We start from the raw sequence: 27,882 nt of genomic DNA, 5'->3' as shown, positions 1-27,882 counted from the left end.
TGCTGGGAGCCCTGTGGGGTATTTCTGGTGGTCGACATGGGGACGCTGCTGATGCTTTGCAGTGGGGACCAAGGAGGCTTCCAGCAGGAGTGATCATGCTCAGCCGTGAACACGTTCTCCCCAAAACACTGCCTTGGAATTGCCTGCACCCCTGAGGTGGTCCAGCTACTCCCTCCAGAGCCGGCCAGAGCCAGGCCCCCTGCAGCCCGTTGGGGACAGGCTCAGAGCTCTGAGGATGTGTGTGACCCCGCACCCTTGCAGCTCTGCTCAGCTGGTGCTGTCTGGGACCACAGCCCCCAGGGCAGCATGGCCCCGTAGAACTTTCTGCCATGATGGAAATGCTTTCTATCTGCGCTGTCCGGTACAGTAGCCACAGGCCACATAGACGTGTTGAACATTTGAAATGTGGCAGGTGTGACCGAGAACCCAAATGTTTCTTTTTATATCATTTTAATTCATTTAAAATTAAGCTTCAATAGCCACATGAGGCTAAAGACTACTGGACAGCACAGCTCTGGAGCATCCTGGGATCAGCTCAGGCAGACCCGTCTGCTCCAGCTGGAGCCTGCAGCCTGGGAACACCCCCACCCCCTCTACCCCTGGCCCTCTCAACACTGATCCTATGTGAGCACATCTCAGCCTGGGATTCTAGGCACCTCACAGCTAGTGAGTCATGTCACCTTAGCAGCCCCCACCCCCAGGAAGCTGGGAAACCTTCTCAGTGGGCAGATGGAGGATGGAGGCCCAGAGAGGGAAAGCAAGTTGTCCAGGGCCACACAGCAGAGGGAGGAATGGGAGCACAAGCTGCTAGACTCTCACCTCTCCTCGCTCTTCCCAGCACTGCAACCCTTCAGGAGACAGGCGAGCCTGGAGAGTCGCTAGAAGGGCTTGGCCATGGTAGTCCCTCCCGCTGACAGGCTGTTTTCAAGTAATAAAGCCTTTCACCAAGCGGTCCCTGCTTAGGCCTCACAAGGGCCAGGGACTCTGCCTACTTCTTTAATAAGGAAGTGGAGGGTGAGAGCCCAGACTGCAGTCAGACAGACCATGGCTACTTCTGGGCTCCAGAGCTCTCTGGAAGCCTCAGTTTCCCCTTCTGTCAATGAGAGCAGAAACAGCACATATGTTGTAGGTGTATTGGGAGTGTTAGCACAGAACCAGTGTGCACACTGTGGCAGCTAATATCAATGACACCGAATGTGATGATTGGGTGGGGTGTTGTCAGAGCCGGGCACCGGGTTGGGGCAGGGAGCAAGCGGTGGTCTCTGTAGGAGAGCCCAACAGGCTGCCCCAGGAGGAAGAGGATGACCAGCCTGAGGGCGGGAGAGTGAGTGAAGTGTGTGTGTGAACTGTCACTGTGGATGGTGGAAGGTTCTGGAACTGGGTGTGATTTCCCACTAATCCTCTGGAGGGGACCCGGGGAAGGCATTTCTCCTCTGTGAACCTCGGCTCCCCTGTTGACGAGACTGGAATGTGGCAGGTGCCTCCTGGGCATTTGGGGAACAAGGTGATAGCAGGGGCCAGCAAGGAAGGGCGCGGTGGGCCTGGGCAGGCTTGCCCGAGGCTTGCGGGTCTCCCTCACATCCTCTCCCAGAGCTCTGGGCTCACCAGGACCCCAGTCCGGGCCGGCAGTGGGGCATGATCAGAGGGAAGGGTCTGCTTGGGCTGGAAGACCAAGGCCAGAGGCTGGGCATGCTCCAGGACACCTTCCAAGGCCTGCCCCTTCTGGGGAGCGGCCTCTCCTGCACCTGTCACCCGAGGCCATAAAGATGACGAAGGGCCGGCCTGCGCTCCAGCTTCTATCGGGGCCTGGCGTTTCACAGCCATTGCGCCCCATGACTTACGGCGCGGGAAGCCGTGATTTATATAGGGTGCAGTGCAGAGCGTCCGGGCCCGTTTGTTCCTGTCTGTAATGAAGTGGCTCACAGAAGGAGAAGGAGCCGCTTAGCTGACTCTGCTGGGGGGTAAAGGGGGCACTGGGAGGCCCATCCATCACCCTCTCTCTCCTAAAGGCTGCACAGAGTTTTGCTGAATTGGCGGAACACAGCCCCATCTGTTACTCTCTGCAGAAACCGTCAGAGAGCAGCCTGACATGGGAGGCAGCTCCGAGGGGGGGAGGTGGAGACTGACCCGGGAAGCGTGGGGCCTGTTCCAGCTGTGCCATGGAGCAGAGCGCTGGCACGGAGAGGAGGTTCAGACGAGGCTTTCTCTCGTGGGAGCAACACCGCCCTGTATTAGCTTTCCCCGGGTGCTGGCCCCCATGGGGACTTTATCATCTCATCAACCCACACAGCGTTGGCCCCATTTTACAGATGAGAAAACCCAGGGTGAGGGAGGTGAAATGGCCCGCCCGAGTGACACCCAGCCCCAGAGATGGAACCGGGCTTCTGACAGGTCTGACCCCAGAGCCCAGATGGTCTGTTAACCACCGTTCCAGCGTGGAGAGAAGCAGCCTGGGCTAATCGCCCCATTTCCCCAAGGAGCTGGCACCCGGATCCTTGTCTGGATCTTCGCCGTCTTGTCTTTGGTGGTGGTGAGGGTTGTTGTTAGGTTTGCCTTTAGGTGGGCGAAAATATCTATTTACCCTGCAGTGGAGCAATTTCCCAGGCACGTCTCTAACTAGCTAAGTGGCTCGTCCTGCCTCCGTCTCAGGGAAGACGCCCACTGCGACAGGCAAGCCGCTCCGTGGGGAAACATCCAAGTGGCACTGGCACACCACACAAGTCACCATCAGCAGGGGCTGGGGATGCGGGCCGTCTCAGAGGAGCCTGCCCCACAGCCGGGCGGGGCTCATGTCCCAGGAGGACGGGCCCCTCCTGGCGAGATGGGCAGGGCTTCGGGCCCCTGGACTCTAGACCACCAAGGCGGGTTATCCTTACTCTGCATCGGAAGGGTGTGGACAGGGCCTTGGTCCAGCCAGTCCTAGGTGGGACCCTCTTAGCCATGCAGCGGGTCCCTGAGGGGAGAATGCTGGAATGGACCATGGTCCAGGCAGGGGCTTGGCCAGCCCCTTCATCCTGGACACACAGAGCTAATTCCACGGGGGTCTTGACAGGGTGAGGGTGCACAGAGCTGGCATGAGTCCACAGGGATGGCATGGAGGGGGAGCGAGGAAACAGCCCCCCCTCAACCTTTGCCTCCACCAATGTCGACCACGGTGGGGCCGGCGGGACTCCGACCCCGGCTGGCTGGGCACTGAGGGGTGGGCTCTTCCAGCTTGGAGATGATCTCGGGCAGGGGCTGCAGATTCCATTCACCCTGCAAGGAAGGAACCAGGAGGTAAACTGAGGCTGGAGGGGGTAAACGGGGCACTACCTCCCCAGCCACTTTTCCCAACAACCTCTTGGGTTCTTGCCCTCCAACTTAACTCGTCCCAGATCAAACCCACCCCGCCCGCCCCACGTTACTACTTGCCATCGTCTCCTGGGAGTTTTCCAGGCCCCCCACCTCGCTTCCCACCCTCACTTCAGTCATCACCCAGACGAAGCAGCCAGAGCTCCTGGGGGGGGCTGAGCTGTTAGCCCTTTCTCCCTGGCAAGGCTGCATCAAGTGCCACGTTCTGACCCCGTCAGACGTCCCCCCTCAGCCGAGCCGGCGTTAGCCCTGCCCTGGGTGCTGGGGATGTTGGACTGAGCAATGAATCCGGCTCCCAGCTGCCTCCAAGGACTCTGCCTCCCACGTCTGCACAGCCTCCCCTGCCTGGTCAGCCACAGCCCAGCCTCCACAGGCAGCGCGTGCTGGGGAGTCAAGGAGAGGCCTCTGAATGGCGAGTCTCAGATAAGGAGGCGAAACCGCTCTCTCTAGGAGTTTGCTTTCTCGCCCGCCCCTCCTCCTGCGCTTTATTCTTAGGCTGGGGGGGGAGGGTGCTGGCGCCCAGCTCTCACCACCTGGATTAGTCCCCATCCTGATGGCGCCCAGGAGGGCCAGTGCCTCTGCTGGCGGCGCTGTCAGTTCTCCCTCCGCAGGCTGTCTGTCGGGCCTGTCTGTCACCACCTGACTTCTCTGTTTCCTGTCACCCCACACTGGGGTCCTCCGGGGGGCCTGAGGCACAGGGGGCGGGCAGCTGCAGGACTTGCCGCTGCTGTGGGAGAGGGGCGAGGGTGGGCGCCCCGGTCACTGGCAGGCAGGCGTACCTGGAATCGCACGGCCGAGGACTTGTTGCAGTGCATGGAGATAGGGGCGAAGCCGTACAGGGCGCTGAGCACCTGCCGGTTGAAGGAGTTCCAGGGAACAGTGGCAAACTGCTCAGGGACGGAGGCCTGAGGGCAGGTGCAGACTTCCTCGCCATTGAACCTGGGGGGGTTAGGGGGAAAGGAACAGCCTGGTCTGGGTGGGCAGATGGGAGGGGAGCCCAGCAGGGTGTGCTGACCCCTCCCGCAGACTTGGTAGGGTCTCCGGAGTGGCCCCAGGCTGCCCCTGCCAGGCTTCCTAACACGCAACCTTGGCCCTGGCTCCACGCCAGTGATGGCTAATGGGCTTCGTCTCTCTCTCTTGTGCCACCATGGGTGGGCTGGGAATGGCTCCTCCAGGGCTGGCTGGAGGGGGCTTCTCAGGCCAAGTCCAGCTCAGCAGGACATGAGTGTGGGGATCCATTAGTGACGCCTGCCACAGGCACTCCAAGGGGGCATGGAGGTACAGACGCTACATCCGCGCTCACCCTGCTCTGAGAACTTAGCTTGGCTTCCTCACTGCCACCCACTGCCTCCCAGGGCCCAGGGGTTTCTGTGTTGGGGCCGCCCTGCCATGCCCGGGGTCAGAGAGCACAGGCCAGCCCGCTCCCTGTGGTGCCGGCACCTGTTCACGAAGTGGAAATACTTCTGCAGGAAGCCAGGGTCCACAGCGCTCTTGCAGAGCTCAAGCTGTGTCTGTGGGTAGTAGTGCACGTAGTTGACGCACATCTCCTCCAGGATGCCGAAGCCGCCCTGCAAGACCAAGAAGAGCCGTCAGTGCCCCGCTTCGTGCCCGAACGCTGTGGTTGGTTCGCAGCATTGTTCCCTGCATTCGTTTATTCATTCGTTCACTCATTGCATGGTGCCGGCACTGCTCCAAGGGAGCCAGGTCCCTGCCTCCTTGGAAGTCCCACCCTTGACAGCAGAGACAGATGACAGAGTCAGTGGCAAATTCAGCTCCGGTGGTGACGAGTGTGAGGAAGAGAAGTACGAGGGGGTGAGCGGCCGGGGCATCAGCGGGCCCACTTTACGGACAGACAAACAAGGCCCAGAGAGGGTGAATGGCAAGGCCTGAGCAGACGCAGCCTCCAGACCTGTCCCCTCCACCTCCAGCGGGGCCTGGAGACGGAGAGCTGCAGACCTGGCACCGTCCACCTGCCATTCCTGGAACTAGGCTCTGAGAGGAGCAGGGGCTCCAGAAGGGGAGACGGTGGCCAGAAGCAGTGACAGAAGTCTCCCAGGGCAGCCCTGTAGCTCTGTCATGGTGTGGGAGCAGGCAGAGCAGGGCTCTCCAAGTCCTCGTCCACTGTAAGCCCCTGGCTGGCTCCCTGCTTGCTGAGCCCGGAGGAGGAGGTAGAGGAGCTGGGGAGGAGGGTGAGGAGGAGGGGGAGGGGGAGAAGGAGGAGGGGAGGGGAGAGGGAGATGAAGGAGGGGGAGGGGAGGAGGAGGAGGGGGGAGGGGGGAATGTAGGAGGGGGTGTAGGAGGAGGAGGGGGAGGGGGAAGAAGAAAGAGGAGGGAGGGGGAGGAGGGAGAGGAGAAGGAGGAGGGAGAGGGGAGGGGGAAGAAGAAAGAGGAGGGAGGGGGAGGAGGGAGGGAGGGGGAGAGGGAGGAGAGGAGGAGGGGAGGGGAGGGGGAAGAAGAAAGAGGAGGGAGGGGGAGGAGGGAGGGGGAGAAGGAGGAGGGGAGGGGAGAGGGAGATGAAGGAGGGGGAGGGGAGGAGGAGGAGAGGGGGAGGGGGGAATGTAGGAGGGGGCGTAGGAGGAGGAGGGGGAAGAAGAAAGAGGAGGGAGGGGGAGGAGGGAGGGGGAGGGGGAGATGGCGGGGGGGGGAGGAGGAGCAGGGGGAAATGTAGGGGGGGAGGAGGAGAAGGAGAGGAGTGGGGGAGGAGGAGGAGGAGGTGGGAGATGAAGGAGGGGAGGGGGAGGAGAAGGGAGAGGAGAAGGAGGAGGAGGGAGGGGGGAGGGGGAGAAGGAGGAGGGGAGGGGGGAGGAGAAAGAGGAGGGAGAGGGGGAGAAGGAAGGGGGAGGGGGAGAAGGAGGAGAAGGCAGAGGGGGAGAAGGAAGGGGGAGGGGGAGAGGAACTCTGGAGGTATGGAGGAGCTGGGCTGGAGAAAGCAGAGCTGGGGAGGGAACAGCCAGCTCAGGGCCTGCGGGGCAGGGCTGGGGCGGGGTGGGGTGCAGGGGTGCAGCTCAGGCTGACCTCTGTCTGGCCTCCAGCTCCCGGCTCCTTGTGAGGTGGGTCTGGGGGTTTATTTGGCTGGGGGGAATGTTTGAGGGAAGAAAGGCATTTGCTACTTCCTGGCAGAACAGAAGGACCGTAAAAAGCCCAGCCAAGGCTCAGCACAGTCCCTCTCCCGGTGTAGATGGAAAAAGGAAATTCCCTGTGAGCAGATCTGTCTGGCACCCTCTGGGTGGGGCTTCACCTGTATTGTTCCCTCACTTCCCAAGGCCCCAGGGGACCTGCTGCAGCTTTTGTCACTTGTCCTCTCCTGGCCTCGGAGGGGAGGTCGCCTCCCTCGAGAGGGAATTCCAGTGTTTTCTACCCTCCGCATCTCAGACTTCAAAAGAGAGTCCTGCCCTGAGTAGGCTCTGCTCCCCCGGAAGCCCTCCCTTTGTCCTCGCCTGGGACAGGAGTCGCATTTCAAAGGCCCTTGTCTCTGGATGGATCCGCAGGGCGGGGTGGTCAGAGCTGGGAAGCTCCATCTGCCCGTTGGGAGCTGCCAGCTGCCCTCCTCCTTGACCCTGGCTGGCTGGCTGGCTGGCGTGGTGAGGTAGCCCCTGGGAGGGGAGGGCACAGGTCGGCCTGGGGGCCTCCGTGGGGTGGGGCGTCTGAGGTGTCAGGGGTGCTCACCAGGCCTGGCCTTCACAGAAGTAGCAATAGGTGGGGGTCAGCCCAGGGGGGCTCCCCTTCGCTGTTCGCTGATGGGATGTCCAGCAAGTCCCTCCCCGCCCCTTGGCCCCAGTGGCCTCTCCTGCAGAATGGGGAGATGCTGTGGTCCTGCCTGGAGCCTCACTGACTGCACAAGGAGCTCTCTGCCGGGAGGCAGCACATGTGGGGTTGGCCCCGGTGATGAGGATTATTTGGGGCTGGTTACTTTTGAAAACTGCAGACAGGAAAGAGGGTCTGAAAAGTGGAATTTACTTGTCCTTTGTTAAGAGACATTTCCATTTGTAAGAGAGGTCTCCATCTGTGGGGGTGTCTCCCTCTCTGCACCAGCAAGAGGGGAGGATGACCTTATCTCTAGAAACTCTTAATGGGGAAGGCAAGGACATCCAGACTTAATCCCATCTGATTCTTATCTAAAGTTATAGGACCATCCAATAACCAGACCCCACCTTCACTGATAACATTTTACTGACTTTTTTACATAATCTTTCCTTTGTCTTGTAAAGAGATAACTCTCGTACCTATGCCTTAAATTTAGCCCTACCCTCAACCCATGCCTGCGGCTCTTACTGCCCATGGGTCCTGTCCCCATGCTATTCCATACCAGTCTCTGAATAAAACAGCACTACTGCCAGACCTTGGGAGGCCAAGAAATCTTTCTTTCGACTCCTCGACTCACTGAGCCCACATCACCGGGACCAGCCCTGCTCCCTGCTAGTGGGTGCCTTTGGCTGTCCCTCCTCACTGTTTCCTGGCAGCACCTGCTGCATGGGGTGCTGGCGAGGCTTAGAGGGGCCCTGAGCGTGGACAGGGTGAGTTATTAGTACAACGCCGAGCCCTCCACGTGGAGGAGGCGTTCCGCAGTAGCGGCTGGTGTTATTCTGTCCTGAGCACCTCCTGGAGATTCCATAAAGAGGGTGCTGCATGCCTGCAAAGCTCTCCTGTCCCCCGAGTTTATGATCATGGACCCTGAGCAGCTGTCACCCCAAATCCAGAGGGAGGGACGAAGCATGTGGCAAGAGCTTTGCAGGCACACGTTCCTGGGTTAGATCCCAGCTCAGCCCATTAGTGATCAGCTGTGTGACCTCCGGGAAGTGTCTTCCCTCTCTGAGCCTCAGTTTCTCACCTGTGAAAATACAGACAAAGATTCCTACCTTGGAGACTGGTGTGAAAGCTATGAGAGGTGGAAACAACTCAAATGTCCGTCAACAGATGATGGATAAACAAGCGTGGTCCATCCACACACTGGAGTGCCTCAGCCATAAAAAGGAATGAAACACTGACACGTGCTACAACACGGATGAACCTCGGGAACATGATGCTGAGTGAAGGAAGCCGGTCACAAAAAGTCACAGGTTATATAATTCCATTTATCTGAAAGTCCAGAGGAGGTAAATCCACAGGGACAGAAAGTAGATCAGCGGCTGCTTAGGGCTGTGGGGAGCGGGGAGGTGGAGGGGGGACGGGCTCTTTTGGAGTGCCAAAACGCTCTGATATGGACCTGTGATGGGGGACTGGATCTGGGAATATACTAAAAGTCCTTGAATCGCACACTTTAATTGGGTGAATCGTATGGTATGTGAATTCTCTCTCAATAAAGCTGTTGGAAACAGCCTAAATGAGACTGCAAACAGGAATTTGATAAACTTCAGTTCAATGAAAACACAGAGCTGTGCCACAGACTGGAGTCCTGGGGGGAGGCAGGCAGGCTGGGGTGTAACCCCAACTCCAGTCCACTCAGAATTCCTGATTCCCAGGCTGGTTACTGGGAGCCGTAGTGATCAATGAGGCGGCCAGCAAGGGTCTATTAGCGGGGAGGTCAGTTTGCCAGGACAGGTGTGGTCTGTGCCTGTTGATCAGGCACAGTCATGAACAGCATCGCTTCTCACTCTTAGAAGCAGCCCAGCTGGATGGTATGTTGTGTGACCAGCATCTCTTGGTGCCTGTACAACTAGCCTTGAAAACAGAGTCTCTCCTGGATGGACCCTCCTCCCCGGGTGGTCCGCAGTCCAGCCCAAATGAATCTGTGTCACTTCCCTGCAGAGCAGGACCAACCGGACATTTACACAGAATTGTCGTTGATGAAGCCCAGAAGGGAACAGCATAAAAATGAATGTTTCTGTAGCCCCTGTATTTTGGCTGGTCAACAGTTGGTTAGAAAGGCGGCTGCAGGTTTGTTCCCCGAGGTCTGGTGAGGGTCTCTGTCCTCTGGGCTTTCCTGCCGCCCCCCGACTCGGAGCGCTCGCTCGCCTTCCACCACCCCTACCTCCACCTGGTTTTTAGTTTTCCTTGTGACTGTGCTTGTCGCCTGCACAGGTGTGGCAGGCCGTCTCCCTGGCTGACGGAGCTCCAGGGGGTCCCGTCAGCTCAGGCCCTTCTCCCAGCATCAGCCCACAGGCGCTGACACGGGTTTACTGCAGTGGCTCTCCAACTCCGGCAGGAGCCAGGTGTCACCACCCACATTCCAGCTCAGCCTGGAGCCTGTGAGTCTGAATTTCTACCAAGTCCCCAGGGGATGCCGATGCTGCTGCTCCAGGGAGCCCACCCCGAGAAGCGCCGGCCTGTGCAGTGAATGCGGGAGGGCACCCCCCGCCCTCCGGCACCCTACGCTCTAGCGGGGGAGTTAAGACGTGTCGTCGAGAAAGTGTCAAAAGTCCCCAGATGGACACCCAGGCCGCACGTGCTCCCTGGCAGGCGGCAGGGAGAGCTCAGGGTGACTTACCACGGTGGCCAGCTTCCTGTCTTCCGTGTTGTACGTGCAGGAAGTGATGAGCACATCCCCCTGGGGAGCCAAGCCACAGTCACCCCTCAGCACCTGCCCACCTGGGGAGAACAGGTACGCCAGGCCTGTCTCCCCGTGGGACCGAGCCACGGCACACACCATGGCACTTAGTCATCAACTCAATTCTGAGGGACCCTGCAGTGGTCCCTGGCCCCCCACAGGTGTGTGGGCCGATTGGTGGCGTCCCAGCCAGAAGGTGAACTTGGGTAAGCCCCACCTGGCCTGGGACTCCCCTTCTGCACCATCGGCAGCCCCACCAGGGACCTCCACACCCTCGTCTCCCGCTAAAGCTCTCGGCGGGTGTGGGCGGCTGATCAAGCAGAGGACGTGTGTCACCCTGAGAGCTCTCTAGCCTCGTCCTCCAGGCCTGTCTGGGAAGTCCTGGTGAGTCTCACCACGGGACAGCCCTGGCCCCTGCCCCACGTGGACGTGGTTCTGAAAGACCTCCACGTTACTTCTGCCCTCCCCCATCGCTGTCTGTCTCTCCCCTCTGGGGACAGCCCCCCAGCCTTCTGTCCCTAACTGGGCACTCACCGGGTGGACAGACACGACCTTCTTCAACATGCGGATCTCCTGGGGTGGGCAGAGCAGAGGGAAAAGGGGAGATATCAAGAAGCACCCAACCCCCAGCCGCCTTCCTCACAAGCCCCTGGGGGTGGACATTGGTCACAACCCCTCTCGGGGAGCCAGGACTTGCACGTCTGGCCTCTGGCCAGGCAGGGGTTAGAACAAGAAGGTGGTTACCCAAGACGGATGTTACCATCGGGCTGACTGGGCCCCAAATCCCCTAATGGGCCACACGCCAGAATCCATCCCCAGAGCCCCACCCTTAGATCTGATCCCCAAGAGGGAGCAGGCCGGCTGCGGGGCGCTCATCACACGTTGGGGCCTGGCCCGGAAGAAGGAAGCCCGGAATGGGGTGTTTCTATGGTCATCGGGAGAGAGCAGGTCAACCAGGCCCAACCTGAGTGCAGGGCGGGTCCCTACCTGGAAGTGAGGGCTGTAGTGGTCGTCCCTGTTCACAACTTCCCTCTCTCGGCCGTCCCGGGCCAGCACGGTGACCACCTTCCTCCCCGTCAGGTGCGTGTGGAGCTGAGAGGCGAAGATGTGGATCCCCGAGGGAGGCAGGGCCTGTGGAACAGGGGCCAGGGTCAGGGCTGGCCACATGGGCGACCCTGATGGCTGCCCTTCTGCCGGTTCCTGTGCCGACCACGGGCCACAGAACAGAGACTCTGAGTCTGCCTCCCTAGAACGTCTATGTCGCTGGGGCCTCGTCTTTCTCCCTGATCAGTTATACCCCACGTTGAATAAAAGAGATGTTGCTCAGGTCTACCCAAGTGGCAGCTGGGGCTCATTCGGGGGCAGACGGCGTCCCTCTGGTCCTCTCCTGACCCCCGAAGGCAGATACGTTTATTCAACAGACTTTAAAGTGAGCCCCCCGTGGGCAGGGGGAGGCCAAGGGGAGGGCAGCATGGCCTCCTCGTGCTGCAGGCCCACATCCGGTGGACAACGAATGACAACAGTGTGTGGCCGTCCTGTCCAGCGCCTGCCACCCTCTGGCACCAGCAGGCCCTTCAGCTGCCCGGCGGCCACCCCTGCCTCACCGGCACAGCCCAGGCGGCCCTCTCCTGCTGTCACCGTCACCTTGCATTACAGCCGCAGCTCTGTCCCCAGAAGCTGTCGGGCGGCAGCACAGGAGAGACAAGCCGGCCCTCCCTGCACCATCAGGCGTGAGGGAATTTCCCAGACAGTGGACGTTTTCCCACCTTGACGTTAACTCTGTTTAGAGAGGACATTTCCTAAGACGGATTAGACCCTTCAAGCGCTTCCTTCACGCCTCGTCATCTCCCTGACCACGTGCCACCTGCTCTGCTCCGCTTTCTCCACTCTGCTGGCAGCTCAGGGACTCTCTGCCCCTCGCCCATCGCTGAGTGACCCCAGACGGCTGTGCTTGCTGCAAGTCATCTGACTTCGCCTTTTCTCCACCACCTACTGTCCCTACCCTCGTCGTGATTGATCGCTTTGGGCCCCTTGAGGACTGGGAAAACTTATTGGCCACATTTGTGACAGTTGAGGCCAGGCCTGCTGACCCGTGGGGCCCTGGGTCTTGCCCCTCTGGCCCCCAGAGGCTGACCACTGGCCCGGAGATGCGGGTGTCCAACGGGTGGAGGGGGATGTGCCATCCTGCGGCCTACAGTCCAAGATGTGATGCTTTTTCTTGGTGTCTCTGTTTGGACAAGGGTATCTGGACCACGCCAGACCTTTGACTGCAGAACTCATGCCCTTCGGTGATCTGCTCATGGAGATGTAAGATGGACCTCCCTGGGAGTCCCTTCAATGAGTGTTCCACGTAAGTGGGATTTTCAAAAAGAAAGCACTGTTTGAAGGGCAGGAAGAGCAAATGGAGATCTTCTCATTTCCTAGCTCTGATGCGTTTGGAGACTCTGGCAGACAAGGCAAGGCTGACCTCCAGGCCGGTGAGAGGCGTTCTCAAGGTAAGAGGTCAAAGTGGCCTGGGTCCTGGCAATGGGGCAGCATGTGCTGCTTGGTCTGGCGTCACTCTTTCCCGGGGAGCCCCAAGGAGGTGACTCCCCAGCCCCTGCTGAGGCCAGGGAGCCTTTCGCATGACTTTGCAAGCTCTGGGGACGCGGGAGAGAGTGCCAGCTGCTGACTGTGGTGACGATCTCGCGGCTCTGGTCTCGGACACGAGGAGCTGCTCCTCTGCAGGAGCACACGTGCCCTGGCCAGCTGATGGCTCTGTCCCTCTGCAGCTGGAGGACACTGTGCTTGCCTGATGGTGGAGGACTGAAGCTCGGGAGCCGCGTGAAGAATGAATCCCAGTGAATCCACTCGTGGGAGAGGCAAACCCGCCGTAGCCCGCATCCCGCATCCTGCAGCGTTAGGAGTCAGACAGGCCTGGGTCGGACCCTCCCGCTACCGCTGCACCGTGGCCCCAGCAGCCTTGGTCTCCTCATCTGGCAAGTTACCCGTGCTTGCAGGTCCTTGTGAGAAGCAAGGATGGGGAGGCGAGGAAGCGTTGGGGACCTTCACAGCCGGCTGTGCCAGGATGGCAGTGAGCTCCCGGACACCAACGGGAAGACCAACGACCAACCCCCTGGAAACACCGGACCAAGGTCGCGGGCAGACATTCCCAGGAAAAAACAAAGACAGGTGGAAAGATCCTCGAGCTCCACGAATCATCGGGGAAATTCAAACCGACCACAGTGAAAGTTTTCTTCCCAAGTGACCGAGAAAATACTTCAAATATTGATACCCTGGCAGGCCGGGAAGTCTAAGGACGGGGCATCCTCCGGCCCATGTGGAGGAAGGACGGGGCTGGGCTTTCTGGAGGCAGTGTGGGAGATTCAGATTCATTCAAAGTGAAGCTCGGGTGCCCCGTGCACAGCGATTTCACTGCTAGAGATCTACCTGGTAAGACGTTTTCTGTGTGCACCAGGGTCTCCCTGCAGCCTTCTTCCCATTGGTGAGAAGCTGACAGCAGCCTGGACACTGCTGACAGGGGGACAGTTCAACACAGGCCCAACTGGATGAGGCAAGTGGGCACCGAGGGTGCAGAATTTTGGGGTCGCTTCCGCTCCTCTGGAAGCTGGGTCCCCACTGTTTGCTCCGAGACTCTGCGCTGGCTTGCACTCCCCGGGGCCTGGCATGGCCCCGAGAACCCGTGCTCGCTAGTATTTTGTGTCCCAGGCACTTCGCTAGCCCCACCGGGTCCGGCCCGGGAGAAGTCCACACTGAAAACCACAGTGTGCGAGGCCCGGCAGCAGTCAAAAGGCAAGGTGCAGGACAAATCTGTGCTACCCAATTTGTTTTCAAACACAAAACAAAACTCTGTCTTTCCATCACGCGGAAGGGCGTGTAGAAATGTATAGAAGTCTGGAAGGACATGAAAGAGCCAATGACCGGCTCTCTGGGGGAGAGCACTGTGGCCAAGGGGCTTTATCTTGAGCTGCACTGCCCGCGTTTTTAGGGGTGAATGCGTGTCCCTCGTACTCGCAGAGTGAAAGGCTATTTGAAAAGGCAGCGTGTGGAGGTGCTGGCGTGCGGTGTGGACTGAGTGGGAGCCATGGTTACAGGTAGAGCAGGCGGCGCAGGGGCCACACCGCCCTGCGGGAAGGCTTCTTTGCACGGGGTTGTGGGCGGAGCCTCATGAAGCTGCAGGATGGGGGAACCAAAGCCAGTGATGCCCTCCTCCCTTGGCCACCGCCTGCAGGGCCTCAGCGGGAACCAGACAGGGCCAGCCTAGCCCAGCCCCACTCACCAGCTGGGTGCACTTGTCGGTGCAGTAGCCTGTGAGGACGAAGGCCGTCTCCTGCGGGGGGATGGCCATCACGGGCGTGTACACCAGGCCCAGCTCCATGATGCCTGCGTCAAAGCGACGCAGCGTGGCTGTGTAGTACAGGCGGATGCCCGAGGAGTCGCGGCGGCCTGCGGAAGGTGGGACGGAGGTGAGTGGCGGCCCTCTCGGCTGAGCACCAGCCCCTCAACCGCCCGCCCCGCTCAGACTGACCCCCAGCCGCCCTCAGCCAGGAGGCGGTGCCCATCACCCCACACCTGCTCCCACCTGCAGTGTGTGCCGAGAGCTTTTGTCCCCGCACCTGTTCACGCCAGGCAGGTGCAGTGCAAGGATCAGTTACTGCATACCGTGAAAGACCCCCATGGAAAGAAAGAGCCGCTGTTTCTAGGAAAACTGAGTTGCCTGCTGGGGAAGATTTGATAAAGGCAGGCAACTAAAACCTGCTGTGGAATCAGGTCGGGGCGAGATGCCCGCAGTAGACCTGGGAAGCTGTAGAGGCCGCGATGGCTTTGCAAGCGCTCCCATGTTCTTCCTCCTTGGTCAAAGCGGTCCAAGCTGAAAACCAGCTGCAGGACAGCCTGTGGTCCCGCTTGGTCAACACTGTGCTGTGTGCTCTTGGCCAGGTCACTGTCCCTTTCTGGGCCTCTCTGGGCTCAAAGTCAAGGGCCTCTTCCATATGAGACTTCAGTACTCCTGCCTCTCACGGTCCAGCCACACCTGCCGGTTCTTCTGGTGGTTGGCTGATTGGAGAGGCCCGAAGCTCCCTGGGCAGGCCTCCCAGCGGCCACTCAAAGCTGATGGTCACAGGTTGGGGGATGCTGGCACCCACAGGCAGAGCCGCACCACCGTGTGACCTTCAGGAGCCCCCACCTGCCCTCCTTCCTGGAATCAGTCAGTGACGAGGCCCTGAGCACTTCAGGGCAGAGCACCTGGCTGCCCCACAGGAGAGGCGAGGGGGCTGGACACAGCTTGACCCCTGGGGACGTGCAGTCGAGCTGGAGACGGACGGAGAGCCCGTGTAACTGAAGACTTGTCCTCTCCAACTTACAGACGAGGAACCAGGCCTGAGCGGGAGACCCTGGCCGAGGTCGTGGGTCTGGGGAGCCCAGGGCATCGTTAGGGGTCTCCCTGCTCCTCTACTCCCGGGTGGAGCCAAAAATGCCCCAGCCTCTCCCTCCCTCCCTCCCTACTCTGTGCTCCCCCTGCGCCGTCCAAACCCAGCTCTGCGTCTCTGGGCCGATTACATCAGAGGATAGTAATAAAAAGGGACATGCAATTGGTTAAAATCTAGATGGTGATTAAATAATGAAATAATTGTGGAATTTTGATATTTATAGAAAGCGGTCCATCTCCAGATTTGTGAAGTGACAGGAGCGTCCTTACATTTGGCAAAAGATCCATAAGTACGACCAGGTCATCAGGAAGAGACAGACTTCCCTGACGCTTAAGGAGTTTTCAAAAATCCATTTGCTTTCAGGTTTTAAATGAGCAATAAATCCTGTATCATGCTAAGGCCCCAGCTGACTTATGCCTTCCTCTGTGCACGCTGTAGATAATGCCAACGGTGGCAGAAAGTATTAGTTATGCCGGCAGGAGGAAGTCGCCAGCAGCCCACGTTGGGTTGGCAGCGTTACGTGCGTGAGCTTTCCCAGCCTCGGAACAGCTGCGGGAGGTGAGCCAACACAGCAGGGGGCATGGTCACCCACCTAGGGTCACCCAGCGAGGGAGGGATGGGGTGGCACCCAGCCTGGAGCTGATGTTCTTACCTCAGGCTCTTTCTGCCCCTCACTTACACAAAACTATGTCATTTTTTTTTTTTTAGAGAGTGAGAAGAAACAGGCTACGTGGCTATATATGGTGGAAGATGCTGGTGCAATAGACAGAGGGAAATATTTTCAGTTTCTGATACCATATCAACTGGCATTGCCATCCTAAAGACCGACTCTGGTTGTCCACCTTCAGGCACAGGGTGATCCAGCAGCCCCCACTATCTGCCCCCAGCTGGCTTTCCCATCCCCTACACTGCAGCCAGTCTGGACCACCTGCGTTCCCGGGACACACTCTCCATTTACCACCTCCTTGTCTCCGCACAGACTGTTCCCTCGATCTGGAATTCGGCACCTGGCAGCTTACGCTGAAAATTCTCGTCCTCCCAGGCCCAGGGCCAAGGCCGCCATGAAGCCACCCAGGCACAGGGACTCCCCTTTATCCCTTCCTGCACGTTGCTTGTGTCTCCCTCCTGCCCTGGCTCCTTCCCGCCTGTGTGTGTGTGGATGTGCGTGTGTACGTGCACGTGCAGGTGCACACCCAAGCCCATGACTTCTCTCCCTCCCAGCGGTTCTCGGAGGGCGTGGGTGTGCCGTGCTCATCTAGAGGTCTCCCTCGGCACCTGGAGCAACGTCTCTCACAGTGTCCTTCAACATGCACTGAGGAGCGAAGACCCTGGGCCTGCATTTCTTAGGCCATCCTTACCGTGCGGGGAAAACAGGAGGCTCAAACACACGCCCCAGAGGCCTTTCCAGGCGGCACGCTGTGCCGCTGGGGGGGTTGGTTAGAGAGGCCCAGGAGCCCACCCTGACACGAAACCCGTGAGTGGGAAAGCCCATCAGGCTCACACTCACAGCAGGCATGTGCTCTGGTGTCAAGTGCTCGGAGGCGTGGGAGGGAAGCTCACAGCCAGAAACGCCGCAGCCAAGCCAGGGCTCTTCCCTTCCCCTGCCCAGTCCTGGGGCAGTGCATGCCAACGGTCAGGCCACCAGGGTGGGTTCTGGGCAGGGACCACGCTGGCTCCATAATAGCCTGCATCCTGCCGTGCTGCCATCCTGCCAGGTGCCCTGTCCCGCCCAGCCTGCTCTGGGGAGGGCAGCGTCATCACACACATGGGTGCTGGCGGGTTAGCCCGACCGGGAGGGGCGGCTACTGGTCTGAGCAGCCTCAGAGAAGTCACTTCCAGGGGAAACGCGCATGGGACCCTGCTCGGGCCTGAGGCCCCCTTGCCCTGAACCACTTGTCCACACGCCCTGACGCCATCCTTCTGCTCTGGCTGGTGCCACAAAGCGAGGATAGAGCGCAAGAAGCGGGGGTCGTTTACAGACGGGTCCACTGTCTAGGAGATTCTTCACGCTGTGGAGTCAGACAAGCCTTGCCTGGGTCTTGGGTGGGCTCAGCCATTGCAGGGCTGTGAGACCGAGGCCCTGGAGACACCCAGGCCCAGACCCCTGGCTCCTCCTGCTCCCCTTACGGCCCCTCACGGTCCCTCCACCACTGGGCCTTCACTTTGTCATCTGCCACATGGGCATGCCAGCCGCCTCCGCCTGCCTTTCCTGGGGGGCTCCTGGGACAGCACAGTGGTGGCGGCGGTGGGGGTTCACGCGGAAGCCGTGTGAAGGTGCCGAGCCCCACCATCTGGGGGTGCAGCGACAAGCCAGCCCAGGGCGCCCCCGCCGTCACAGAAAAGCAGAACGAAGGAGACATGAGAGGGACCTGTGCCGCGGGGTTGTGGAACAAGGCGGGAGACTCTGGGGAGTGGGGCCCCGTGCGGAACAGACGCCCCAGTTATCTTCCCGACTCGACGTGGCCGAGTGTAAGGGCTTCCGAGGGGAGGACAGAGGCCGGGCAGAGACCCCTGGGATCCGCCTACCTTCTATCTTCAGTGGGTTGTGGTAGTGAACTTCCAGGCGGAGGAATCTGGAGGACCCGGCACCCCCGAAAGCAAGGCCAGCTTCCTCTGGGTAGTAAAAGGCCTGCGGGGTTCGGGGGAAGGAAGGGGCAGGCATCGGCACCGAGCCCAGGCAGACAGACTGGTGCATCCACAGGGGCGCCCCAGACGGGAGTCGGAGAAAAGACCCCGCCGACTGTGGGGCCTGAGTTGCAAGGGGTGGTGCTGGCAAGGGCAGCTGGATCAAAATGATGCTCTCCCACTGACGGGCAGCTCATCACCAATCCACACGGATGTCCCTATTAGACTTGGGATCAGGGAGTGGGGGGAGCTGGTGTCCCCTAGGGGAGCCCACTGCCCAAGCCCCTGGCACAGCCCCCCTGGCCCTCCTCTGGATGGGTGGAGGAAGCCGATGAAAAGCCCCGGATGCAGCCCCAGTGCCCACCCCAGGGCCGCCCAGTGCCCAAACCCACGTCCAGCAGGGAAGGGAGGTCAATAGCCATGAGGTCCGTGAGCTCGTGGGGCTTCTGCATTTTTATGGAAAAGTGACAAAGGCCGGACGAAACCCTCATGGATCAGAAGAGGTGGCAGGCAGGTGACACCCAGGTGTGGGGTTACTTGGGGCTCAGCCCCACAAGCATCTCCCCGGAGCCCCCTGCTGGGGCCTCTCAACCAGAGAAGTGGGGGACACAGAGGAATGGGCCCAGCCCCCGGCAGAGGCCCGGGAGAGGCGGGCGGGACGCACCTTGGCGCCCAGGGCCCAGGCGGCCAGCACGTGGCGGCAGTAGTTGAGGCGGCTGGGCTTCATCTTGGAGTCGCAGGGTCCGTTGAACTGGGGGAAGCTCTCGAACTCGGCGGCGCACTGGAAGACCTCCATGTGGTGCACCAGGGCCTCGTTGCCCTCGGTGACAATGGGCTCATACTGCGGGTGGCAGCACCAGTGAGCCTGGGGCAGTGGACACCCGCCCGCCGGCCCGATCATGCCCCCCGGGGGCTCTGGCCCAGCAGCTCCCCTCCGTGGACCTCTGCTCACCCATTCTGCGGGGTCATTTCCAGGCGTGCTCCTGGGGCTCAGGGCTCCAAGGGTGGAGCCACCAACCCGGAACCCGACAGAGTGTGCCTGAAGCCCATGACGACCTCCAGGGCAAAGGAAAGGGGGACCCAGGCAAGTCATTCCCTGATAAGGTGAGGACAGGAAGGCAGCTGTCCTCATGCGGACGTGGCAGTGGATGGACCAGGAGATGGAGGCTGCCTAAGGCTGAACCTGAGCTGGGGGACCACGCATAGCTGTGAGTCAGTCTGGCCACTTCCTGCTGTGTGACTTTGGGCACTCACACAACCTCTCTGGGCTGCACGTCCTCTACCGGAAACAGAGATGAGGATACTTAGCACTGCGTGCAGACTGTTGTGGAGCTGGAGTGGGCACTCCACCTTGCCTTCCCCCAGGGCCAGGCCAATAGTGAACATTCAACAGCTATGTTGTTACTGTTGAGCTCCAATGAGTGTTTAGAGCAACTGAGTTCTGAGTTGAGCTGCTTTTTCATGAAGGGGAAGGTGGCCAGACAGACAGCCCTTCCAGGCCAGGGGAACATACAGAAATCAAGACATCAGTTGCCTTCGTCCCAGGCTGGGAAGCTGGGGCATGGAGCCCCCGGGAGGGTGAGGAGTGAGCCGGGCGAGGGGTCAGAGCGTGTGTGTGGCTGCAGGAAGTTCAGGCTGAGCCCAGGGTTCTGGCTCAACCGGGACCCTGGGACCCCGAACGGCTCTGCGGATGGGGCAGCTCTCCACAGGCCTCCGGGACCCCAGGTGGAAAGCAGAGCTGGAGGAGGGCCGGGCTGGACTCCCACGTACCATGACGATATGGTGCCGGGGGAAGCCGTCGGGAAGCTCAGTAATGTAGCACCAATAGGTGGTCTCCTGGCCGGGGACCAGGACGTCTGGGGCACGGACCTCCATGGTGCGCATGTCCGCGGGCAGGGCAGGGACGGAGACGTTGGGCTTCAGCAGCTGCACCCTCTGCAGCCCCGTGTGCAGGGCCGAGGTGTTGATGGCCTCCAGCGACCAGAACGGCTCCTCCAGGATCCCGTACACCAAGTGGACGGTGCCGTCCTGCGGCGGAGACAGGGCCGGGTCTCTCACCCACTCAGACCCCCAGAGCTGGGCTCCTTGACAACCGGGGAGGCTGCCAGGTCCCCACCCACCTAGCCCGGCAGCTGACACGCTGTTCCTCATCTCTGTGGAGGAAGGGGTCTTGAGGCTCCCCGTGGACCCAGGCTGCCGTTTGCACCGGGCATCAAATGCATTTCTTTCTAAATACGTCCCATCGCCATTCACTTAGCATCCACTCAACTCCTGAGTGCTGGGCTCCACTCTGAGCCAGGGCTGGCTGGCCCACCTGTGACAGTTGTTCCCCCCACCACCCCCAGGGGCACTGGGGACAAGGTGTGGGGCATCTCCTCTGCTGCAGTCAACAGCCCAGCCTGAGGAGTCAACCCTCCTATGAAGTGAAAAAAAAATCAAACTGAGGTTTCTCGACAGTTGTACGACCTGGCAGAGCTGTGCTGTCCGACACGGCCGCCACCAGTCCCGTGGGTGTTGGACAACGCAGACCTGGAAAGCTCTGTCAGTGCCGAGCTGGAGGTCACAGACAGACTCAGTGGGGACAGGGGGCTGGAGTTGGCTTTCCCAGGCGTGGCCGCGAATGGAAACCTGCATCCACGTTTAGGATGCGGCTCTGTGAATGCCTTACATGGTCTCCGGGCCCTGGCGGCCGTCCCTGTGTGTTCGTATTTGTGGTGGGCAGCTAACTTGCTCTCTGAGTTTCTGGCCACATAAACCTGGGAGCCCGCGAGCTGTCCTCCGCAGAGGGCATCTCTGGGCTCCAGAGGGGAGCCTCCCCCACGCCCTGCCCTGGCCTCGTCCTTAGGGAAGGTGGGACGCCGAGGACCTGTTGGAAGGACACCTCTCCTGGTACCAGCTGTGCCCCCACCGTGCCATGAGCCCCTGGACAAGTCCTTCCCCTCTCGGGCCTGGTTCCCCCTCCGGCTCCCCACCAGCCATGTTGCTGCCGTGCCGGAAAGATTACGCCAGAGGACTGATGTCGGTTGAAGCGGCTAGGAAGCTAGAAGGACTTTGTCCTTGAGCTCAGGGCGGGTTGTTTCTCCCTCTCTGGAGGGCTTGGAGCCCATGGTTTGGATCTGTGGTGGCCGTGAACTCCTAGACAGAGCCAGTCGGGCCTAACAGGTCATCCGGCTCCCTTCTTCACTTTATAGACGGGTAAACTGAGGCCCCAAGGAGGAAGGGACCTGCCCAGAGCCTCATAGGAAGTTGGCAACAGGGCCAGGCTGGGGATCCAGGGCTCCTGGGCTCTTTCCAGAATCCCACCTGAAGATGCACCAGGAGGGGAGCCAAGACCCCTCCAATCCAATCCGAGAGGCTTCAAGGCAGGCCCCGCATCTAGAAACCTGTCGGCTCTGTGCCAACCAGGAGCACTTCCTGGAGGGAGCAGAGGCTGACAGCAGAGCTGGCCTCTCCCAGGCTGCCATGTCCCCGCCTGGCTGCCTTTGGGATCCCCCCTCGGGGACACAGCTCCAGGAGGAGTGAGTGGTCCACGCCTCCCACGATCTTCTAGGTACGTGGGGCTACCACCCACCTCGATGAGGTAATCCTTGGGGTCACAGGTGCCAAAGGGCCTCTTGAAGAGGAGGGACAGGCCTTCTGGGGTCCTCTGTGCCCGCAGCAGCTGGTAATCCTGCTGGGCATCCAGGTGGATCCACCCCTTCTGGTCACTCCAGGCGTCCTGCAGAGGCAAGCAGGGGCTCTGAGCACAGGGCCAGGCCGTGGGGCCGGAGCTCACGGTCGGCTGTCTACAATGCAGCTCGTGCCACACGCCCGGAGGAGCTGCTGGGCCTCACTCCCTGCAGATCCCAGGAGTTCCGCCCAGGGCTGGGGGTTCACTCCCACTTTCTGTGTCTGCCTGGAGATGCGGGGGACTGAGTCGAGCTCCACTCACACCATCTGCGGCCTTGAACCAGGCTCTCCAGCCGGGACACACAGGGGCTGGTTGGCTGCGCAGATGCCCAGACCTCGGGGTGGGAGCCAGGGGTCTGTACTGCTGAGAAGGTGCTGTGATTGGGAAAGGGGCCTGAGACAAATGCTGCCCCTTTGGTCTGTGGAGCGGGGGTCGTGACCGCCCACAAAACCTTAGAGAGGGGAGACACGGGGCCACTGCTGGAGCAGGGGTGCCTGGCGAGCAAGAAGCCAGGTGCCCCCCTGCACTTGCACACCCCTGAGAGTGAGCACGGCCTTGAACACCGCACCCTGGGCATCCTGCTCGCCTCCTCCTAGTCCCAGCCTTGCTTGGAGAGGGTAAACTGAGGCCCAGGGAGGAAACGGACCTGCTGCATTTTCCCAGGACGTTAGTAGACGGCAGACATGGCCTGACCCCTGACCTCCCCTCCCCCAGCTGCTTTCCCGGCTGGCTCTGAGGCTCAGCAACCCTGGGGGCTCCAGGCCAGTACAGGGGAAGGAGTCCTCCCGGGGCTCCACCGCAAGCAGGCCTCTGATCCACTCAAGACACCACGCCTCATTGGCCTTGGGTTTTTTTTTCTTAACCCTGCATCCAGGGCTAAAGCATGTTTTCTTAATTTCCTTAAGAAAAAAGAAAGCTGCAAAAGATTTCGCAAAGTTTTCCCTGGAGAAAGATACCACAATGAGCTCCTGCTGAGGGACGCTGCGATCTGCAGAAGGACTAATTTTAAACAGTGGCAGAAAGTCAGCTTGTGATCCTTGGGCTGGAAATCGAGAATGTATTTGTTGAACACATTGCTAAGGGGGGAAAAACAAGTCTGACATTTGTTTGCATAGGAATTGGTTGCGCAGATTAATCTCGCAGCAGCCCGCGGGAGGGTGAGGCCCACCCGGCTCTCCTGGCAGCCGGGGAAGCTGCCCCGACAGGAGCTAGTCCTCCTGATTCAGGAGCTTGCCTACTCCCCCGGAACGGCTTACCACTGGGGCTGCCCTGGGTCTTTCTTGGCCATGACCCCATAAGCCACTGATCATCCTTGTGTGGGGGAGGCAGGGCAACCAGGAGGCCGAGCTGGGCCCCAACCGGGCAGCTGCACCGGATCCTAGTGGGTGGCCCCAAGCCAAAGGCTCCAGCTTGCCCAGCCTCTGGCCTCACCTGTGCAATGGGCACAGGGCGTGCCTGCAGCTGCCGTGGGGATGGGATGGAGCACAGGCAGGTTCCAGAAGGATCAGCCATTGTCAGCTCGTGTGAATTCACACAACCCAAAAAGGGGCAGCAGGATTATTGTCCCCACTCTTGAGAGGAGGACGCCGAGGCTAGGAGCGTGGAGTGGCTGCAGGGGTCCGACTCTCCCCTCCTGACTTCCAGCCCAGAGCTCCTGCCAGGCTCCCTGCTTCCCTGGAGTGAAAGCCCCTCCACTCACAGATCAGGCAGGTGCCTCCTGACTTCAAACAATCGTTTCCAGCTCCTGTGTCTGATTTTGTGGAGAGAGTTGGGTTTCGTCTGTCCCCCGAGAGGCCCTGGTGGCCAGGCTCGTCTGGGGAGGATGGCGGGAGGCGGCTCAGAGTATGGCAGCTGGGCTCCCTGGGACCCTCCCTTCAGCATGTCGAGGGCCCCAAGCCTCTCTAGTTTGAAGGGAAACTTCCTTTTCTCCACCCTCTATGGCAGGAACGGGGGTATGCTCTGAAAACAGGCGTCAAGAGCACACCCTTAGTGTCCCGCTCAGCTCCGTGGGTGTGTTCCACAACTGGTGGGAGGGCACTCGGCACCTGCTCGGGCCCCCGCGTGTGCAAGCACTAGGTCTGTGTGTGCTGCCTCCTGGGCAGCGGGTGCGCACGCCAGGTGCTCACTTGGCCACGTGCAACCAGGAGGCCGGCGTGGGAGGGTGTGGTGCACTGTTTGTGCGAGTGGGGACTCGGGGTCTGCCTCATGAGGGTGGGGCGGGTGGGGTAGCGTGCGTCTATGGGATGCATGGGTCCTGTGGTCACGCTCCTCGGGCACGCTGGGTTATGTTCTTTGGAGTGTGCAATCGAGGGCCATGGAAGACACCTCTTTCCCATTTTGTCCACAAATCGGCATCCCTGAGATGCCCAAGCTTGGGATAGAAGCTAAGATCAGAGCAAACGCAGAGAGGCAAGAGAAAAACTTCCTTTGCTGGGTCAAGGAGGGCCAGTGTAGGATGAAGGCTGGCTGAGGGCCGGGTCAGGGCCAGGTCAGCAGCACTGGGGTCGAGGAAAGACTTACCCCAAAATAGGCACTGTCCCCATCGGTCCAGAGCACGACCAGGTCAGCGTTCTCCAACTCACCACGGTCCGACATCCCAAACAGGACCCCAGCCTTGAGCTCCCGCACCAGGAGCTGGAAGTGGATGGTCTCCTGCACGTAGCTGACATTCCAGGAGAGCTCCAGGGTCCCCTCGGGGTCCAGCGGGATGCGGTAAGGAAAGGGGCTCTCGGGGGGTTCCGAGCCCTGCAGCGCGGCCACCAGGATGACCAGGAAGATGGCCACCGCTGTGCCGTACATGGAAGCTGCCTCGCGCACGCTGGGGCTGGGGACCTTCATGGCTGGGTGTGCTTGGCCGCCCCACCTGGCCATTTATGTCCGGGCCCTCCAGGGGGTGGGTCCAGGCTGCCCCGGTAATCACATTTGTCTGGTGGGGAATTCAATTGTCCTGCTGACCCTCCCACCAGCCCCTGCCCCAGGCCAAACACTTTGCCTCCATCCTCTGCTAATTGGCGCTAATGACACATGGACATCATCAGTGGGAATTGGAGCAGACTGGCTGATTCCGTCCCTCTGCGTCGTCTCGGAAGAGCTGTCCGGAGAGCAGCTCCTCCTCCTCGTGGCCAGAAGCCCTTTCAGATGCCCTCGTCTGGGCACTGGGCTGACCACCAGCAGGCTGTCTGTCCTGTCCCGCACAGCTGATATGTGGGCTCCATGCCGCCCCATCCGTGGATGGGAAGACTGAGGCCCCGAGGTTATCTCTAAGGTGACCAGTGGGGAATGAGACCTCGCTGCAGTGGGCCTGGCCCGGGGAGCCGTTTCCACAATGCTGGAGGGCGGACCAACTTCAAACCAAGAATAAAAGACGATCCCCAAATAGTCCTGTGTTTAGACACTCTCTCCTCAGCCTGCTGTTCCCACTTTTGTCTCCTCTATTTCCCCACAGGCTCCAGCTGGTGCCACGGCTGCTCCAGAAGGAGTGGGTGCTCTGCGGGGGGCAGGGCCGATGACACTGGGTGCTCTGCTGGGGGGGCAGGCTGCAGGGGGCGTTTCTGGGGGCCTGGACTTCGGGGGGCGTTTCTGGGGAGCAGACTCTGCGATGCCTTGCTCCAGGCAGACCGCAGGGCACACTGCTGGGGGACAGACCTCGCGGAAAGTGGTGTGAGCGACAGGCCTGCTTTTCTGTCTCCAAACCTAACAACGTCCTCCAGGCTAGAGCAGACCTAGCCTGCATCTGCACACTCCCATGGCAGCCGGCCTGTTGCACAGTTTCTCCACACCTGCCACGAGGCCTTTGCACAGACCCGTTGGGATTCACAGCCCTGAGAGCCTCGTGCATCAGTCTCACTGCACCCCGGCTCACTGCCGTCCTTCTCTGTGCAGAGTGGACTCAACTCGTGGTCCCACCTCCAGGAAGTTCTCCCTGATTGCTCTCTCCACTCTGAGTTTGGCCCCCTACCCCTCAGGCACCTGACTTCCTTCCTTCCTACCTTCTTCCTCCTCCCATTCCTGCTTTCTTTGGAGAAACCAACAACCCAACCATAGGAGCACACTGGTGTCCCTAGCTGGAGCCTGACTTCAAGTCCTTGAGGATCTGTATAGGCCAGCCCTGAGCAGGCCACGCTGGGCTCTGGTTTTTCTCTGAGCATCATTCCTTAGGAAGGAATGACCGTCTCTGCATGAAGATCAAGTTTGCAGAAAGTTCCAGGCCTCCCCAGGCCCGCGAGGGAGGTTCTCTCTGCCTCACTGCGGCCATGCCCTCCCGCAAAGCTAGACTGGGCAGCAGAAAGAAAGATGCAACAGAAGGCCAGGGGACCCTCCTCCTCGGCTGCACGCAGAGCGGAGCCCTCACCCCGACCCGCAGGCCCAGGTGGGCGAGAGCCCAGTGCAGAAACCACTGGGTTATGAGCGTGCCACTCTGCTGGAACTGACACCAAAGTTGCTGTTCTCCGCAGGGCGTGGCTGTCTGCCCCGTCCCACACTGGGTCCCCTTTCCCAGACGGGCGGTACAGAGCGGGGGCGAGATAAAGGGGTGAATGAACTAATGAACGAGGGGGTGACGCCACAGGCACCCTCCTGGGCCTAAGGAAAGTTGATGGGCCGCAGAAGCAGGCCCTGTGGGGCCAGGAGGTCACAGCCACCAAGACCGGGGAGACGTGGGAGCCCAGGGAGGTCCTGCGGCCCACACCTCCCGGAGCACAGGGGGCACTTAGGGGGAAGCTGAGAGGACCGTGTTCCTGTGGTTCGGGGCACCAGGATGTCAGGCTTCAGCATCCATCCCAAGGCCCCTTAGGCAAGCCTGCCTTGCAGGATGACAGTGAGCACAGGCCAGGGACCATGTGAGACCAGGTTCTGAAGACCCCACCCCAGGGGGCACCGTCCACATCCTCCAAATTCTTTCCCACGCCCCTCATTTGTGCCACGTTAGCCGGCATCTGGCATTCGAGACCATGACATACCATGGACATTCACCCCCAGGGTCAGGGAGGGGCCACAGCGAGGGGCGAGATGGCTCCTTAGGCGGGCACCCGTTTTCCCCGTGTGTACGATGAGAAAAGTTAGCAGATTCAAAGTGGGGGTGATGGGCTCCAGGGCACGTCCAGCTCTGGGCAAGCCCCCAGGCATCCAGGCAGCTCCGCTGGGAGAGGGGAAGAACGAGCAGTGGGTGCCCCTCTGGGCAGGGGAGACCCCAAGGCCCTCATCGGGCACAGCCCAGGGTCAGAGTCTGTGTTTGAACCTGCCCCGCCCCTGCTGAGCCTGGCTGGGCATCCTTGTAGAAGCACTTTGCCCCCAGACCCCCGCCCCATCTGGAGAGTGACGAGTTGGGTGACAACAGGAATTTATCCCTCTGGCTCCCTTCAATCCAGCAGTTCTGGGGAGTGAGAGGAGGTGAGGCCTGGGAGCCAGGGCCCAGGATCGGGGTCCGGAGCCCCAGGACAGAGCGTCAGCCCTGACCGTGGGGTCAGGCGGCTCAGGGCACCTCCCGCCTCCGTTCCTCTCTGGATGCGGTAGGATGCGCAGTCTCTGGGAGTGCCCGGGGGGAAGGCCTGCACGGCTCTTCGTAAACAGCAGAGTGCACATACACGTGTTTATTTTTAACAGGCTTCAAAAGGCATCCTCTTTCTCCAGCTCAGAACTGGGCTGGAACGCCGGCCTTCCTATCACGTTTGACGAAACTGATTTGGCTGATTTCAGAAACACTAATTACCGAGAACTAGTAATTAAACGAAATAGGAAGTATGTTCACACCCTGCCCTTCACCTGCTTTGTTTCGTCACCCCCGCCAGCCTTGGGGGGGCAGGTCTGGGACCATCCTCAGTCTCAGAGAGGCAGTTAGGCAGTGCGCTGGAGGTGCTGGAGGTCAAGGCCCCTAAAGTGGGCTCTTAGCCGGGGTTGGGGGGGCGCCTGTGCTTGGAGGGAGCCAAGGTCAGGGAAATTCCACTGGAGTCAGGAGGAAGGGCCGGATGCTCCGATGAGAAATGCAACCAGGGAGAAAAGCTGGGGAGGCTCCGGCCGGGGGTGGGAGGGAGCCGGTCCAATCAGACGGCCTCAGCCGCGATGTGCCGCTCCTTGCATTAATGGATTTTTAAAAACAGGCAATCTGAGCCTGTGGTGAGGAAGCGGTGCTCGCTGTCCCTGCCCTGGCCGGGTCGGGGGAGACACCTGGCTGCTCCGGTGCCTTCTGGACACCACGGGTGCTGGGTTGGCCAGCCCTGGGAGGGGGAGGGGGGCGCTCGGCCCCTCTGCTCCACCCCCTGTCACCTGGTTCTGATCTGATGTTTCCAGTGCCATTTGCCCTCCCAAGATGGGAGGGGGCTGAGGGT

General features: G+C 60.5%; 1 protein-coding gene across 2 annotated transcripts; it reads right to left on the bottom strand.

Annotated features, from left to right (window-relative positions):
* Positions 1-433: 433 nt before the first annotated feature.
* On the bottom strand, positions 434-24,448 carry DBH (dopamine beta-hydroxylase). Of its 2 annotated transcripts, XM_070594929.1 has the most exons (12): positions 24,080-24,448; positions 21,461-21,607; positions 19,660-19,917; positions 18,554-18,730; positions 17,791-17,893; positions 14,115-14,281; positions 10,823-10,966; positions 10,370-10,408; positions 9,776-9,835; positions 4,792-4,919; positions 4,131-4,290; positions 434-3,255 (listed from the first exon to the last, which is right to left on the bottom strand). In XM_070594929.1, the coding sequence occupies exons 1-12, from the start codon at positions 24,428-24,430 to the stop codon at positions 3,124-3,126; spliced, it is 1,866 nt and encodes a 621-aa protein (XP_070451030.1). In that variant the 5' UTR covers positions 24,431-24,448; the 3' UTR covers positions 434-3,123. The 2 variants fall into 2 exon arrangements, with proteins under 2 accessions (XP_070451030.1, XP_070451031.1); XM_070594930.1 differs by lacking the exons at positions 434-3,255; positions 4,131-4,290; positions 4,792-4,919 and adding an exon at positions 8,399-9,090 and having other exon boundaries at positions 24,080-24,401.
* Positions 24,449-27,882: the final 3,434 nt, after the last annotated feature.

Source organism: Equus przewalskii, chromosome 26 (genome assembly GCF_037783145.1).
Source record: "Equus przewalskii isolate Varuska chromosome 26, EquPr2, whole genome shotgun sequence".
NCBI classification, from domain to species: domain Eukaryota; kingdom Metazoa; phylum Chordata; class Mammalia; order Perissodactyla; family Equidae; genus Equus; species Equus przewalskii.
Note: the sequence above shows the minus strand (reverse complement) of the source record. Positions and strands in the feature narration are given on the sequence as shown.

Excerpts from the sequence above, each read along its gene's own strand:
- DBH (XM_070594929.1), bottom strand. The coding sequence starts at position 24,430 with ATGGCCAGGTGGGGCGGCCAAGCACACCCAGCCATGAAGGTCCCCAGC. Across the intron at positions 21,608-24,079 it reads GGGACAGTGCCTATTTTGGG|GACGCCTGGAGTGACCAGAA; the intron begins GTAAGTCTTTCC and ends TTGCCTCTGCAG. Across the intron at positions 10,409-10,822 it reads ACTACAGCCCTCACTTCCAG|GAGATCCGCATGTTGAAGAA; the intron begins GTAGGGACCCGC and ends TGCCCACCCCAG.